General features: G+C 40.0%; 1 protein-coding gene across 1 annotated transcript in view; it reads left to right on the top strand.

The window, feature by feature from the left end:
* The window catches only part of Cfap54 (cilia and flagella associated protein 54), a 293678-nt gene that overhangs the window by 102097 nt on the left and 173749 nt on the right, over positions 1 to 17832 (top strand). The window contains 6 exon segments of the mRNA XM_035451711.1: positions 2951 to 3076; positions 6051 to 6168; positions 8784 to 8873; positions 10188 to 10314; positions 13886 to 14000; positions 14588 to 14688. Of these exon segments, the coding sequence (XP_035307602.1) occupies positions 2951 to 3076; positions 6051 to 6168; positions 8784 to 8873; positions 10188 to 10314; positions 13886 to 14000; positions 14588 to 14688 (677 nt within the window).

Below are 17832 nucleotides of genomic sequence, written 5' to 3'. Positions count from 1 at the left end.
GGAGTTGGTGGGGAGAGGATGAGGATGTGGAGGGGAAGAGCAAGGCTGCAGGCTGCCTGCTGATGACGAGCAGGAATTCCAGTGGGGCCCAGAGACCACAGCTGTGCAAGAACTCATTCCAGTTAGTCAGAAGCAGTGGAGGCTGATGTCCTTGAATCCTCGCGCTGTCCCCCTCAGCCCTCGGCACACAGTGGCCCTGGGTTTGCCCTGTACACTTCCTGGCTTGCCAGCCATGTCCCCCTCTCCCCCCCACCCCCAGTTCCTTCACTTGAGGAATCAGGGGATTAAGTTGTGCCATAGCAGAAATGTCCTTGAAATTATTCTGACAAGGAAAAAGAATTGATACCTGAACTGGGTTTTTCCCTAGCTGGGATGATGGCCATTGCCATTCTAGAAGTTTCCTTTAGCCCAGTCTATAGTTCCCAAGTCATGGGCTATCTCTGATTCCCACATGCCAGGTGTTCATTTGATATAAACCGTTCTAGATTTTCTCCAGAACATGTGGAACTCAGTCAAGCAACACTGTTTTTACTTCTGAAAAAAAATTCCTTCAGAAAGCTCATCTTTTTTATTTAAGCAACAGTATTTTTCCCCTTCCATGAAGTTCAGAGATTTGTCATCTCACATATTTTGCTATTTTCCATTGTGTTAAAGTTGTCATTGCTAAACATTTGTCATACTCTTCATTTCTGCCCATTATTTGGTGTGTTGAATAGAACCAGTCCTTTGTTTTTCTCTTATTAGAAAAATCAGTTCTCCTCATTTATTGTTTTCTCATAATATATTTAGACAAGAGGGAGAAGGTTGCACAGCTCCATCTAAGCCAAGTGAATGCACACTGGCAAGCAACTGGAGGAGAGTGCAGGGCCCACATCTGTTTTCAAAGAGCAATGCGTGCCCCACTCTTATCCATGTTTATATATTTTAAATTAAAACACAATTACCTCACTCTCTGTCTTTCCCTGTTTTCTTTCTCTAACCCCTCCCAAGTCCCCTCCTTCCAACTCCTTGCATGTCCCTCCAACTCTCAAATTAATAGCCTCTTTTTCATTATTATTGTCATGCATATGTGTAGGGGACACCTGTAGCCAGCCCCAGGAGGCGTGGTTTTTCACAAACATATAAATGCAACTTGCTGTGCTCGTTTTTTGTTGTTTGTGTGTATATTGTTTCAGGACTGACAACCAAGAAGGTGGCTCATCCCTAGGAGAGGCTAACTGTCCCTCAGCGATCATCAGTTGCCTGTAGTTCTCTGTCTAAGGGTGGGATCCTGTGAGATGCCCCTTCCATGCTAGCATGTCCATCGAGATAACCATTGTTCTGTCCTTGTGTATGCAGCTGTTTCTAGGAGAGACTGTTTCACAGCAGACTTGCTAGTGTTCTGGCTCTTACACTCTTTCTGCCTCCTCATCCTCAATGTTCCTTGAGCCATAGACGTAGGATCCATGGAATAGATATTTCCATCTGGGTTGGATTCTTCACAATCTGTTGATTTTTGCACTGTGCCAAGCTACACTTATCCAGTAAAGGTGGCTTGTGACCAAGCCTCTCATCTACATTTTGTCATGAGATTGGACTGCTGTATCAGACATTCAACATCCTGTAGGGCCTCACCCTGCCACCATTTTTTTCTACATTATGCTCCTCAGAGTGCTTTTTTTTTTTTTTTTTTTTTGGAATATACTGTCCTGGCTCCACAGAAGCATTTCTATTCCTTAGTATTGGGTGGCTCCTAGTAGTTCTAAGTAACCATTTACTATTTCTAAGTCCCTTCATTTTAGTCCTTCTCCACATATGAAGTAGCAGTGATTACATATCTGAAAAAAGAACCATGTCAACAAAATGTGTCTATATATCGCACATTCACACAAACATTTTAGTTGCCCCCCCTGGGGTTAACCATGAATGTGTTCCCTTCACTTGAGTCACAGATGTGGAAAATATGCAAATCAGATAACTGGCCAGGGAATCTTCTTAGAGGTGATGCTAGAATCAGGATTTTAATGACGAGGTGGATAGACAGAGCTGTACAAATAAAGGATGGCAGGTACTTTCGAAAAATGACTCGGCCATGGAGAGACATGAGGTTCCAGTTCTGAACTATTGTGGTATCTGGATTATGATTGGCTCAACAAAGAGATGATGGTGGAAGACTACTCTTGAAAAATGGGCAAGGGCCAGACTGGAAAGGGCAGAGTAACCACTGGCATTGGGCAATGTGAAGGAGGAGGACAGGGTTGCCTTTCACTTTCATCTTAAGAGTCAGTGTAAGCAGCTTCTCAGGTTTTCTGAGAACCTGCCCAACCCTCTACAATGTCTTGCAAATCACTAAGTACTCCCCTCCACACTCAAGACATCGTGTGGTCAGGAATTGTGCCATTTTCCATAGAAAGCAATCTAAAATAAGGTGGGCATGGTAGTAGATGCCAAATGGTAGTCTATAATCCCAGAATTTTGTAGTTCTAGACCATCCTTAGCTACATAGTGAGTTTGATTCCAACCTGTACTACATGAGACCCTGTCTCAAAATCCAAACAAACAAAACAAAACAAAGCAACACTCAAACAAGGAACAAAACACTCAAAATAAAAGGTGCTATGCATATGACCTTAAGAAACGATTGTTTTAATATGGCATTTAAAAGTAGAAGTAGTTTCTTAATAGTAGAGTACTGTATCACAAAGCAGAAAGCTATATGGCCCAGAGGGATAGGAAATGCATTATTGATAAGAATGTCTTATTAGTCCTTTATTTAAAGAATAGTAGAGTCATAGAACTTTAATTCTAGAGAAATATGATCCAGAGGTAAGTTTCCAGTTTCCTCAACAATTGTGAGGTGGTGTTTTAGACCCACGAGACTTAAGGGATTTTGAATTTATAAAAGATTATGCATTGCATTTGGAAACAGAGAGGCATCCAACAGAGATAATTAATACTTACTTTTAATTAGATTCTACGTTCTTGGAAGGAATATGACCTGGCAATAGCTATCATAAATTATGGGAAAAAGACTTTGGACATCACAACAGCATGCAGATCTCTATTTTGTAATGGCCAAGATGACACTGGAGATGAGGTAATTTGTTTTATTGTTTTGTTTCTTTCTCTTCTTTATTCACTTAGCTGTTTTACTTACTGTCTTCAAACACATTAGAAATTGATCAATTTGTCATCTTTACATTATGGAAAGTAATTTCATTAAGAACTTCTTTAATTTAAAAAATATTTTTAAGATATAGCCAACAGCTAGCACATTGAACAGTCCACATTTTCAGTACTGAGGTAGATGAGGATAGACTTTTCTACATTCAGTGGGACACTGGGCTAAAGTCTTCCTAAAAATGCCTCTTGAGTTAAAGATGCTTTGTTCTTGTTAGTCCTGAAATTCACCAGAAAAACCCTGTTCTACCATTTTGGCCAAATTAAAGTAAGCTTTTATTAAAATGTTAAATACTGACTGAGATGGAGTTTGGTCAGGACCAACACCTGGAAACTTTTCCAGCCAAATGGCCCCAAACACGTGTTGGCAGAAGCTTATGAGGACAAAACCCATAAGCCACTGTACTTTCCCAGGAGGCTTCATTGTTATTTTCCAGGAATGACACTTCCCAGAGACACAAGATGTAACCTAGTCCTTGGGCAGGTGGGGTTTACAGGTTAACTTGGGGTCTAACAGTTCTGAGTGCATCACTGAAGGCATTGAATACATAGCTGAACTTTCTTTTCTTTCTTTTTTTTTGAGATGTTTTTTATTTAAATTAGAAACAAGATTGTTTTACATGACAATCCCAGTTCCCTATATATTGGTAGGGAAGGGATATCCCTACCCTACCAATCCCCCACTAAGACCCTACCTATCACATATCCTTTCTTCTATTCTTCCCCTGACTCAAACTTTCTGCTCCCTCATGCCCTCTGCATCCTTCCTCTTCTTCCCTTCTCATTCTTGTAGCTCCCTCCCCCTTCTTCCCGTGTTCTCAATTTGCTCAGGGGATCTTGACCCTTTTCCCTTCTCCAGGGGACCATGTATGTCTCTCTTAGGGTCCTCCTTGTTTACTAGCTTCTCTGGCAGTGTGGATTGTAGGCTGGTAATCCTTTACTCTATGTCTAAAATCCACAAATGAGCGAGTACATATCATGTTTGTCTTTTTGTGATTGGGTTACCTCGCTCAGAATGGTTTCTTCGAGTTCCATCCCTTTTCCTGCAAATTTCAAGATTCCATTGTTTTTCCCCTACTGAGCAGTACTCTCCATAGTGTAAATGTACCACATTTTCTCTATCCATTCTTCAGTTGAGGGGCATCTAGGTTGCTTCCAGTTTCTGGCTATTACAAATAGTGCTTTTTTTGGGGGGGGGTTCGAGACAGGGTTTCTTTGTGTAGCTTTGGAGCCTATCCTAGCACTCGCTCTGTAGACCAGACTGGCCTCGAACTCACAGAGATCCGCCTGCCTCTGCCTCTGCCTCCCGAGTGCTGGGATTAAAGGCATGAGCCACCAATGCCCCATAGCTGAACTTTCTAATCTCATGTTCAAAGTTGATTTATGAACATCAGTGATACCTAGTCTCCCGTCTGTATGAGGCTGCTAATTTTGAGACTAATCTTCAATATGTGCTTCATAAGCAGGGGTCTTAGAGGGACTTAAGTTTTATTGCTTTTTGTTGAAATGATGTGGGCTAAATGTGTTTGTAGGTCAGGTTCTGAGATGTTTCTTGACTTATTGGGTTTCTGAGGCATACCAAGAAAGAAGGACCTTTGGCCTCCTACCTCTCACATTGGGTTAGATTGGCTCCTCGCCTTTTTTGAGCTAGAAATCAAGACAATTTGTTGGTTGTTAAGGTTTCCAAAGCATCCTGGCTAAGGCATTTTTAAATTGTAACATTTTTTGGGGGGTGTGGGTGGGTAGCATGTGGGGCTTGCTTTGCCTAGAGGACATTTTGATTAAACTGAAGGCAATCAGAATTTGTTGTTTTCAAACACTAGCCCCTTGTGTCATCCAGGCCTTGACTCAGTGCCCTGGCAGTATTGCAGGTGGGTCTCACACCTCTCTCCTTAGTCCTGTGGTCCAGCAGGGGCTTGTGACACTTCCCACTGACTAAGGTTGTAGATTTGCTAATTTGTGAGAGTCAGAAATCCTGGAGCCACTAGAGACCTCATCTAAGAATAAAGGGGTTTAGGAGGTTTTATTTGTGATAACAGGAGACAGTGCAGGTCAATTCTCAGCCACAGACAGAGAAAACATGGTGGGGAACCTGGGCACACACAGGCCAGTCCTTAGTCTGCTAATTACTGATCCTGTTAGGTTCCAGTGAAAGGCAGACTGGTAGAAGCAATTAGCTGGTTTGTAAGGGACTTCCTTCTGGGGAAATAAGAACATAAAGGAATAAAAGGACCTCCTCCTGGGGGCTGGCTGGGGACTTTATTTTGAGGATTCTTGGAAATAACAGCTATGGTAGGAAGAGTGCAGGGCCTGGAGGTATTAGCACTATAGGCCGAGTGCTGGCCTGACATGCTGGAAGTCCAGAGTTTGATCCCTAGCATGTCACAAACCGGCTGTGGGGGAGCATGCACATAATCCCAGCACTGGAGAGGTGGAGGAAGAGTAGGAGTTCAAAGTCATCCTTGGCTACTTAGTGATTCGAGGTCTGGGTTACAGAAGAGACTTACAGATTATGAGACTGACACTGCCTATTTTGCTAAGAAGGCACTCAGAAGAAACCTTTTCAACACACACACACGCACACACACACACACTGCCACCACCACTAATAAAAGAAGAATACATGTTCTGGAAGGCTCTGGCCTGGGAGAGTCTGGGAGGGAGGGAGAGGAAATGGTAGCATTTTGGTTCTGCCCATCAAACTCCTAGCACTTACAGCTACAATGGAGGATCAGTTACTATAAACCTCTAATTATTGTTGGCTAGTTGTGCAGATCATAGTTTTACCTACTAAATAGGAAAGAGAGGAGCAGAACATAATGCAGGTTTTCCAAAAATGACAATTTCCCCAACATGTTAAAATACATTTTGACATTCACCAATGTTTCTAGGGCACTTGTTACAAGAAAACTTCAAGAAGCAAGAAGCCACAGCAGGTGCTGCTCCCCGAGAAGATAAATGAACAGCTGAACTTTTTGGAGACACATCTACTCAAATTGACAAAGCAATGTAATTTTTCCCTCTTGTATCTGCTTAGCATTGTTTCTTAAAATGAGAAACTTTTGTTGGAAGAATTAAGATGAGATTAGTATTTGGTAAACCCTTTAAGGATTAAACAGTATTTCTACATGATGCCATTAATCCTAACAACACTTTGTTAACAAGAGATTGCTTACTGCTTTTTACAGGTGTACTTCATAATGATAAGGGATTTATTTAGGCTTTCGTGGCTGGTTTGGACTTCCAGGTTTACAGCAGGTTTTATACAACAAACGTTGTTTATATAACAAACGTTGGCACTATTGTTATTTTGGTCGAGATAGTTCTTTTAGGTGTCTCAGTTTGGGTTATTATCACTGTGGTGAAACACTGTGACCCAAAAGAAAGTTGGGGAGGAAAGGCTTCATTTGGCTTAAACTTCCATATTGCTGTTCATCATCAAAGGGAAGTCAGGACAGGAACTCAAACAGGGCAGGAACCTGAAGGCAGGAGCTGATGCAGAGGCCTTGGAAAGGTGATACTTCTGGCTTAACCTGCTTTCTTATAGAACCTAGGACCACCAGCCCAGGGATGCACTGCCTACACTGGACCCTCCCCCACCAATCACTAAGGAAATGCCTTTCAGCTGGATCTTATGGAGGCACTTTTCTCAGCTGAGAGGCCCTCGTTTTAGATGAGGCTAGCTCGTGTCAGGTTGACATAAGAGCATCCAGCACAGTAGGGGTGTCTCTGTCCCAGGCACTGAAGGATGTGGGAAAGCATCCCTGGGCACTGCTCATAGGAACAGAACACACCATCCATTAGATGGTAGTAACTGACTGGGAAGCAAACATATTGGTGGTAGTGTGTGGAGGGTTGTAGGTGGCTTTAAATCAGGAGTTGCTGCCCTAAAGGCAAACATGCAAGGGAGAAATCCCAGGATTGTGTGATGGGGTTCTGAGGAAGTGGTCTGAACTTTGGCTTACATGAGTACTGAGTAGCGTGGGATGTAAGCTTAATTTTAGGTCATCATCCTGTAGTAACCCCATAATGGACTGATAGGTTAATGCATTGATTAGTATTTTGGAGTTTGCAAAGCTACCTAGGAATTTGATTTGCTTTATGATATTTGTTAGAGTTTTTCAAAGCTTACTAAATAAGTATTGCAGAAGAAAAATAGTCTACCCATGGTTCTCCCAAGTGGTGGCCCCATGGCTTTGGGACCTGATTGAGAGAATGCTATGTCCTGCCTCATTCCTTTTACAATGTGCCTCAGCTATGCAGTTGGCTTTCTCTCATTTTCAGCATATTTCTTGCCTTTTTTAGGCTGAAGTTTTGAATTGAGCCTGGTGTTATGTTGTTCTCTTAATTAGTAAACCTAGTTTAGGAAAAACTGTAATTATCCCATCACACACATAAAAGTGTAATTTCTTAAAATTTAAAGTGGTCTAGAAATGTGAATTTTTTTCTCATATCAACAAAATTTTTATTAAGAAATAAAATGTATTACTAGCCCCACAGTAAATTCAGTAGCAATAAAAATGATTTTGTGAAGTGTCTGCTATGTTTGAGACACTATTTTAAATACATTATAAAAAAATCACACACAACCACATAAGGAAATTGCTCTTATCTCCATTTTAAAGGGGGAAAAAAACCAAGGCAGAGATTCTAAGTGCTGCCCCCCACCACCAAATTCCACAGTCCAAACGTGTCAAGGTTAGAACTTACAGGACAGCTGGGCAGGGTGGTGTACACCTGTAGTCACAGCACTCAGGAGGCTGAGGCAGGAGGACCACAGATTTAGGCCATCCTGGGATACACCATGAGTCCTTGTTTTAACACCAAGAAAATGAACCCTGAAACAGTTTGGCTCTGGGGGCTGTGCTGCATGTTGTGGTTCTTAGAGTGACTTCATGAAGGATGGTGAAGGGACCCCAGCAAGCCAGAGCATGGCAAGCATGGTTCTGGCAGGCCATGCCCTTCTCTCCCATTCCTTGCTGCCTTCCTAAAAATGGCTAGATTCCATTCCTAAACCTAGCACCAAGGTCCATTCCCTTCTTTGTACTCTTCCTTATGCCAGACTCTTTCCTGAGACTGACTACCAAGGTCCAGCTATCAAAGTATTAAGTCCCCTTTGACTGCCCTAATTAACATGCCCAATTAAAATGAAATACTTCATACAACAGGGCTTCCCCCCTTACCTTTGCAAACTGCCATTTCCCTATGGGCCACATCTGTCTCCTCTCTCTCCAGAGGCAGTCCTTTGTCCCTCTGGGACAAATATTCCTTGTTCCCTTCCCCTTGTCTTCTGTCTCCTGTCTTTGTCCCTTATCCTTGCCCTTTGTCCCTCTGGGGCAAATAAATCTACTTTGTGCTTAGAACTTGGATGGGGTGTTCTGTGCCAAAACAAGTACCTTCGAATGGGGTTAATATGACTGCTAGATCTGATGGTGGGAAAGGAAAGTAAATACTTGATTTTTGTTTCCTCACTCCAAAATACGGTATATTTGATATTTTAAGGCTCATGCTTTAGTATTTCATTGAGTATTTCCCCTATTTTTAAAACTCTCTCCAAAAGATTTCTATGTTTTGGTTGTTGAGATCCAAATAGAAATTAGAATTTACTCATGTTTCTACTTTAGACGGCTCAGCTGAACTTTCTGGAGCAGAGGATCCCATCTTTCTCTACCCTGTGGTTTTAAACTGGTCGATGAAAGGGGCCATGAAGGAAGGTGAGTGATGGAAAGTGGCTATTCGGCAGGTTGCTTCTGTTGTATGCTTGGGGTCCTCACCCATGGAGAACAATGCAGACTCTTGACTGCTAAGTAACTGAGGCACCTCAACAGGGAACTTGAATATGGGAAGGAAGAGCCTTCCCAAGAGGCTTTGAAGTGAAGAACTGTGTCATTATGAAGCCGACAAAAAGAAGGGCACTGGAAAGTGCCGTCGTCATTTTACAATTCAGCTCTGAAGGCACGAGGCATTTTGTTTTGCTCTGAGTGACAGGTGGTACAAATCAGTTTAAGATGTGACCAGCACTTCCTCCTGATAGCCATACACCACAAGCAGCTTCAGTTAAATTGTTCTTAATATTTATAGAATAAACCAACTATCAGTGTAAAATACCAGTGGCCAGTGAAAGAAAGCAGTAGCTCATCCAACATATACCTCTTTAATATTTGTAAGTGAGAAATCTAATCAGTAAGGGGGCTCATCCCTGGAGAAGAATAATCCTCCCCCTTAGCAGTCGTTCATCTAGGGATGGGGCCCCCTAAGGTTTCTCTCATCCTTCTCGGATGTTGATTGGTGTTGTCATTGTTCAGACTGAGATAATGTTGACATTTCATGGATGTGGATTCCTTGTCATACTGGAAGACACAATCTCCCATCAGACTTGCTGGTCCTTTGGCTCTTACACTGTTTCTACCCACTGTCCCACAATGTTCCCTGAGCCTTTAACATAGTGGTTTTGATGTAGATGTATCCGTTTGGGTTGGGCACCCTATGGTTAGTTGTTCTTTGCATTTTGACCACTTGTGGCTTTCTATAATGATCTTCATTTGCTACCAAAGGAGGCTTCTTTGATAAGTGGTGAGAGCTACATTCATCTGGGGGGTATAATTGGATTTTCAATAGCAAATAGTCAGTCCTAAAATCATATATATATATATATATATATATATATATATATATATATATATATTATATATCACACCATACAGACTCATTAGGTCTTTCTTATATAAAATTGTTGGTGCATGTGTGTGTGTGTGTGTGTGTGTGTGTGTGTGTGTGTACATGTGTCTGTCTGTGAACAATAATTTTAAAAAGGAGGCCAAGATTTTGATGGGGAATAGAGGGGGGATGGGAGAGGTTGGAGAGGGAGGGAAGGAATAGTGTAATAGTTTAATTAAAAATAAAATAAACATGTGGAAATCCAAAAGCAGATTAATCCATGTCGTGACTAAAGATGGCTAGCAATAGTATCCTTTTGGCATCCATTGCCAGAGGATACTAACTCTCCAATAAACTTCTTGTTTCTATAGTCATGAAATTTAAACAAAGACCAAGATTCCTGGAATTCTTTACACAAGTTATGCTCAAATGTATGAATGATGAGAAGTTTCAACTCATGGTGGAGATGGTAGCTCCCATTTATGACTTCTTGAAAAGGTACTTGCAATGCTAGTTCTGCAAATGTCAACAACTTTTGGGGTAAATGTAAATGCAGCTGAGCTGGTAGACAAAGAAGATTTGTGTCTGTGTAGGGAGATAATTGACTAACTGTAAAAATACTGAGGTCAAAGACATGTTTTTGGATGTCTTCACCAAGTCAGGGTGGATAGGAACAAACCTAAAGAGGAAAGATACAGATGTATGTAACTAATAGGATAAATTTATATTTCCAACCTGTAGAGAATAAAGATGTCTTAAAGCTTCTAGGAGGTTAATGATAACAAGAAATCCAATGTATCAGAGACAACCAGAGCAGCAGTGAGAACCAGTCCTTAACTTTAGCATCTTCTGTTACAGAGAAGAAAAAATGAGACAAAAGGAGTTTTCACTAAAGTCAAGAAATAAAAAAATGTGAATCGAAGAAAGACATAAGAAAAAAAAGATAAAAATAAAAATGAATCAATTATGAGTTGGTTTTAGGTCAGGTGGTGGCAGCACGTACCTTTAATCCTAGCATTTCAGAGGCAGAGGCAAGTAGATCTCAGTGAGTTTGAGGCCAGACTGGTCTCAAAATGAGTTTTAGGATAGCCAGAACTGTTACACAGAGAAAGAAAAGTTGGTTTTAAGTCAGTTCAGTTGCCACAAAGGATCATTCTTTATGAATATGAATAAAATAAAAATTTCCATGAGCATAATAATAAAAAGAAAAACATAGGTCATAAGAAGAGAAAATATGCTTCCAAATCTAGTTGAAAGTGATAATTATCTGGAAAAAAATGTAACAACTGAGAAAAGCAGGAGAAAGACTTGGATAGCTAAAGCTTGTTCAGAGCAATTCTTTCATATTTTAAAGAAACGAATGAATACTTTTTCTTTGGCATACAGCTGTTCACCACGTAGTGATAAAGCTGACCAGTAAACCCAGTACAATAGTAAGCAAGTAGAAAAAAGTATGAATCAAGTGTACTGAGCAATGCATAGAGGCAGAAATCCAGGATAAACACCAGCATGTAAGTCCAGTCATAAGATTTTATTCTCAGTGCAGATTGAGTAAGAGATATCAAAATATAGTTATCATTGGTGGTCAAAGGAACCACTGGTGTTTTCTAAAATTGATCTGGTAAGTTCAAAGGTTCTTCCTGTAAAATGGAAATCAGATGATTTTCTATTAAGTCCCAAACAAGGAAACCTATTTTACCTTCTGCCAATTAGCATTGCTCTGAAAGTTCTTGCCATTATAGTAAGAAATTGGGAGTTTTTATGATTACCTCAGCATGGAGAATTAAAAATGTTTGTTAAATGGATTCCACAGTGAAATAATGTGAAAATGGTGACACTGGCAAATAATTGTTTTTTAAAACTTAAAGATAATTAACAGAAAAACCTGTTGAATTTCATAGGATGGATAGATGCAAAATCAGTAGCTCTCTTGTATGAACTTGAAAGTATAATGAAAAATCCCATTTTTATGGAGTACATGACTAAAATTCCCAGAGATTGTGTGGGAGTGTTGACTAACATGAAGAAGACCAAACACAATTTTATATAAGGCACACATATGTTACATGTAAAATGGAAAGTTGGTACATCACTTTCTAGTCAGACATAATTTTGTAAAGATTTCTATTATCTTAAAATTACTTTGTTGGTTTATTATAACTTCAATACAGACTCCTTCAGATGAATTGTAGGATGGGCTAGAATGATGAATGGTATTTGAAAAAGAGCAATGTAAGAGGAATAGAATGTCAAGAATAATAGATCCTTGTGTGTGAAATACTAGGCAGGGAGTTGCTGGGACTTACTTGTTGGAGACAGATCTTAATAAAAGTAAACAAAAGAATGAAGAAGTCAAAAAGTAAATGTTAACGTTGAGTTCATAGAAATTTGAGAATATGACTTACCAAAATATACCATAAACACTATTGAAAACTCTCAGAGCTACACCAAGCTGTGAGGAGGAGCTGCAGGGCTGGAGAAGGTCCATGTGTTGATGGATGAAGGTTGTGCGTGCACAGAACAAATGGCAGTAGGTGGAGAGTGCTCATCGTGGGCCTCTTCTCCTTCCCATCTCTTTCTGCAATAACATGGCTCCCTCCACACTGATCATTTGGTGCCATGAGAGAAGGAGAACATAGCAAAGAGACTTGTCTGATTGAAAGTTCTAGTTTCAGGTTGCAGCTTGGAAATGAAGGAGTCACCAGGTTCCTGGCAGTCACTTGTCCAAACACTATAGCTTAGCCAGATGAAATATTTGCCTAAATAACCAGGGTAGTCTCAGAATTCCCACAGCTGTGTGGGAGTCCCATCCAATCAGAGAGACCATGTTCATCTTCATAAAAACTGATTTGAGGTATTGGGGGGTTGCTCACTGTATAACAATATTTGCTGGATGAGCATGAGAGTGTGAATCCCATTCCCAGCATCCATGTAAATACCATGTGTGACCAAGCACATATACAACTCTAGTACCATGCATGGTGGAGACACAACTGCTGGGACTTTCTGACCACCAGTTTTAGCAAAAATAACCAAAACCCAGGTTCAGAGAGAAACCCTGTCATAGGGGAGTAAGAGTGTGTATAAAAGATCAGACAAGAATATATCATGTCACCCTCTGGCCACCACATACCTGCATAACTGCTCATTCAAACATGTGAACACACAATGCAACAAACACACAGACAGACAGACAGACAGACAGACAGACAGACAGACAGACACACACACACACACACACACACACACACACACACACACACACACACAGAGCAAAAAACTATAGTACCCAAAATTGTAGTACTATGCCAACCACTACTACGAACAAAATCAATTTTCATCATGCAGTGTATTCCAACCCAGGAACTAGTTGCTAGACTCACCCGGTCATTGTATTAACCTTGTAGCTTTGCATTTCACTCAAGGTTTTGGTTCCCATTCATCATGTTAGAACAGAATTTTGCTCTCTCTAGCAAGAAGTAGAAATTCCAGACAATGAATGCATCCATTTCATCGGGAAAATTAACTGACAAATGTCAATAGCAAGATACTGAGAGAAGTATGTCTGGAGAACAAGTCTGCGGGAAGCCATGATGGGGAAATAAGGCTGAGCACTCCCCAGGGAAGTGGGGAGAAAGTATAGCAAATGACAGTAGTGGCAGGGAGTTTATGCAGGTTGGGACTGAAAAGACTGAAGTCAGGAACAAGGCAGTTAGTTTAGGGCCACTGGGATGTGGCTTTTGTCTTGATAGTGGAGGGAAATGAATATAGATCATTTTCAGTAAAATTCTGTCCAACCTTCACCACACTTTCATCTCTTTCCTCTTTTCCTGTGAACATGTACTCTTTTCACAAGTTTTCAGTATAAATGACATTGTACTATTAAGAAGTCAGCTGCCCTTCATGTCCCGGGATCCTCACCTAAGTGATGTATGGGACAGGCAGTCTGGGCACTCTACATTTTACATACTTTCAATGACAGTGTTCATTAGAGATTTATGACTCTGAGGTTGTTGCCCAAAGGTTGTCCATATGTTTGACTGACTTTTTCCTCTCCTGTGTGGATTAGGAGAAATGAGTCCCTCATTGGGGCAAAAAGGCTAAGATGCAGGGAAAACACCTTTTCTAAGAAGATACCCAAATCTCCCAAGAAGTATAAAGCTATAGTTATCGAGATTGGAAGGGTAAGTTTTTTAAAAAATGTGTTTTAATAATTAATAAAATTAATGAAGATCAATAAATATACTATTCATATATTGATAAAATTGATGAATATATGTCCGGAGATGGTTGATTATAATTTGCTAGAACATGAAACAGAAATACCAATATGCATAATTTTATAATAAATTATAAATTCCTAAATAATCATGTAGATGTTCTCATCATCAGAGTTTTTTTGTCTAAAGGGTCCATTTTTACTTTTTATAGCTAATTTATTTTTATGTGTATGGATATTTCTCCTTCATACACATCTGTGTACCATGTGTGCACCCACAGTGTGCAGATGAGGGCCTAAGATACCCTGGACAGGAGTTACAGATGGGTGTGAGCTGACATGTGGGTGCTGGGAATCAAACCCAGATCCTCTGGAAGAGTAATATGTGATCTGAAGTGTTGAACAATCTCTCCAACCCCTTGATAGTAATTTTTACTAAAGGATGTAGGAAAATCAGTGTGTTTCAAGATTAGAAGGTAAGCATTACATTGAGGAGCTAATATCTTTATGTTCCAATTTTAACTTATGGCATTTGTTCTCTTTTCCATGAAGACTGCAGACTGGCTACCAAGAAGAAGAAAGAAGAAAAAGGAAACTCTAAGGGAATTTTTTTTCAAGAATCCATCCATTTTTGAACTACCGGAGCATGAAAGGTATTGATAGATTGTCAACACTAGCTTATTTGAGGTTTTCTCCCTGTTGGGCACTGATTTGGGTACTAGGGATACACTGGAAAACCCGATATGATGAAATAATCAAACTCAACGGGTTACACAAACAAAGAAGACATGAAAGTGTGTATGTGTAGGGTGGGGGTTGTTGAAGAAAAGGACTCCAGTGGCAAAGAGAGGGAGATGAGAGAGCTGATGGAGGACAAATGACTGAAGTTCATTATGTAAATGTATGAAAGTGTCAAATGATAAAAGTGCAGGCACATCCCTGTTTTCAGGGAACTTACATGATAAGGATAGAGGTACAGTAACCAACACAAATTAGAGAATGCTGTGAATAGAATATGCTACAGAGTTTTAGCTGTGGAGCCACTGGTGGCAGCCAGTAGTTGAGACCAAGTTATGAATTGCTTTTCATTTTCAGAGGACAGAAGCTTTAAACAAAATATTTTTATTTCACGAATATGGGTATTTTGTTCTCATATATGTATGTGCACCATGTGTGTGCAGTGTCCATGAAGGCTGGAAGAGAGGGTACACTCAAACTGGAGTTACAGATGGCTCTGAGTGCCATGGGGGAGGTGCTGGGAACTGAATCTAGGTCCTCTGGAAAAGCAGCCAGTGCTCTCAAATGATGAGCCATCTCTATGGCTCATCTAATGATAGTCAATTTAGATGGCACCATATATTGGGTCATCAGTTCTCTAACAGTAGATTCCATTGTCACTGTCACCTTTGTTATTTAGTGACTATTAATGGATTTAGTTTTGGGACCTCTTCTGTATCCCATGAGTCTATTTACCTGTTGTCTGAGTCGATAACATGCTATTGCAATTACTTTGGCTTTAAAGGAAAACTGATAGAAAGTGCCCCTCCAGCATGCTGTTTTTCTTCACTCAACACTAGCTTGCTGTGTAATAGGAAGAATTCTATAATTCTATTGTGAATTTGAAAAGAGAATTGAGCACACACACACACATACACACACACACACACACACACACACACACACACACACACACACACACACACACACCATCTTGGGAAGGAAGTTGTGTTTTGTTTCTTTGCAGCACCATGTCTTTGTTGTAGAATACAGAATATAGACTGCATTTTAAGATCTTGTAATGTTTTTTGATACATTGTGTGGTTTCTCCCTCCTTGTGTTGCTTATCTTTTGTTAGCTATATAAAGCACAATTTTGTGTGGACTTTAAAATTACGTTTCTGAATTCTTCTGTTCTTTGAATAGAGCTATGCTAGAATCCTGGTATGTAGATTGTCTGCATGACTTGATAATTTACTTAAGGCTGTCTGTGTGGATGGTCAGAGCATGTACAGAGGATTAAGGTCTGCCTTTTTCTTTTTTAGTGTTCAAGCCTCTCATTTGTTTTTCTCCTTACTTACAGGCTGAGACCTACAATTCCCAAAATCCTGTGATATGGACATGCTTGCAACATGTCTCTTAAAATACTTTTCTTTTCAGATAATTGAAGATTTATATGCAGTTATGAGAGGTAGTTTCCAAGGGACTCTGCAACTCTCCACAATATCACAAACCAAGGTGTTGGAGTAATGCAGTCCAATAACTTTATTCAGAGTATAGCAGCTTTATGTGAATTTATTATACATGTGTCTCTCTGTATATGTGTGTAGTTCAGTGCAAACTGTAGGATATATGTGGCCATCATACCATGGTGATAGATTTTGTTGCTAGGGCACAATTAAACATTAGCATCCTCTCTGGTGGTGGAACATTTTCTACTTTGTGCCACTGTGTACAGAAAATACACTCACCTGTCTACACTATCTATCATCTAGCGTGTGTGTGTGTGTGTGTGTGTGTGTGTGTGTGTGTGTGTGTGTGTACTTGTTAACTTTTCACAATGTAAGTCACAAAGAATGGTGCTGACCAATGTGACAATGTCATTATGTGTTGTACAAAATAAATAGACTGTTTTGAAGAAACAAAATGATTACTGTGAACAATTAGTTATAAATATAGTTAAACTATTTTGATTTTTTTGGTGTGTGTACATGAGATATTTTCATTTGATCCTTCATTAAGAGGTCAGAGGTTGACATTGAGTGTTTTCCTCAATTGCTCTTTTTATTTAAATTTTTGGGTCAAGGTCTCTCACTGAATTTGGAGCTTGCTGATTAGCCAGACTGGCTAGCTAGAAACACCAGAGGCCTTTCTGTTCCTACCTCCCATGATGGAATTAAGGTGTGCACCACAATATGTGGGTTCTAGGAATCCAAACTCATGTCTTCATGTTTGCAGAGCAAACAATTTACTAGGTTATCTATAGGAATGGCCATTTGAAAGATTAAATGTACATTATCTTTTAATAATTTGAATTACTGGGTTAGAGAGATGGCTCAGCAGTTAAAAGCATTGGTTCAATTCCCAGCACCCACATGGTAGCTCACAACTGTCTGTAACTCTAGTTCTTGATGGCCTGACATCCATAGCAAAACACCAGTGCCATAAAAAATAAAAATACATTTAAAAATTGAACTATTATAGTGCTTTGAAGGCCAAGGCAGGAAGAGGGAGAGGTCAAGGCTAGCCTGAGCTACCTAATGAGATTTACTCTCTGAAAACAAAATCAGACTCCAATATAAACTATCAAATAAAAGTTGAATGTTTTCCACTGGTAGTGTATTGAATGTGTTAATTTTTGAAGTTATTTCATCTACATTTGATTGAAATTTTATTTCCTGTAGAGTCTAACTAATGTTAGGAAAAATTTTGTTCCATTGTTTTTTTCCCTTAAGGACCAATATAGAGAAATGAAATTGTTGTTTAATATTGAAAAAGCTGATCAATATGAACATGGCATAGCTTGTGTAATCCCAGTGGCCTTTTGATTATGGAAAAGCAGAGCTCTTGTTTTAACAAGAAACACAGGAGATTTATTTTTTCGAGACAGGGTTTCTCTGTGGCTTTGGAGGGTGTCTTAGAACTAGCTTTTGTAGACCAGGCTGGTCTCAAACTCACAGAGATCCACCTGCCTCTGCCTCCTGAGTGCTAGGTTTAAAGACATGCGCCACCAACGCCCGGCTTGAAACACAGGAGATTCTTGAAGGCAGTTAAGTATTGTCTTTGTCTTCTGTGCCTCTC

This window comes from Cricetulus griseus (assembly GCF_003668045.3).
Source record: "Cricetulus griseus strain 17A/GY chromosome 1 unlocalized genomic scaffold, alternate assembly CriGri-PICRH-1.0 chr1_0, whole genome shotgun sequence".
Classification (NCBI taxonomy): Eukaryota; Metazoa; Chordata; class Mammalia; order Rodentia; family Cricetidae; genus Cricetulus; species Cricetulus griseus.
The sequence above is the reverse complement of the archived record's forward strand: the minus strand, read 5'-3'. Positions and strand labels throughout refer to the sequence as shown.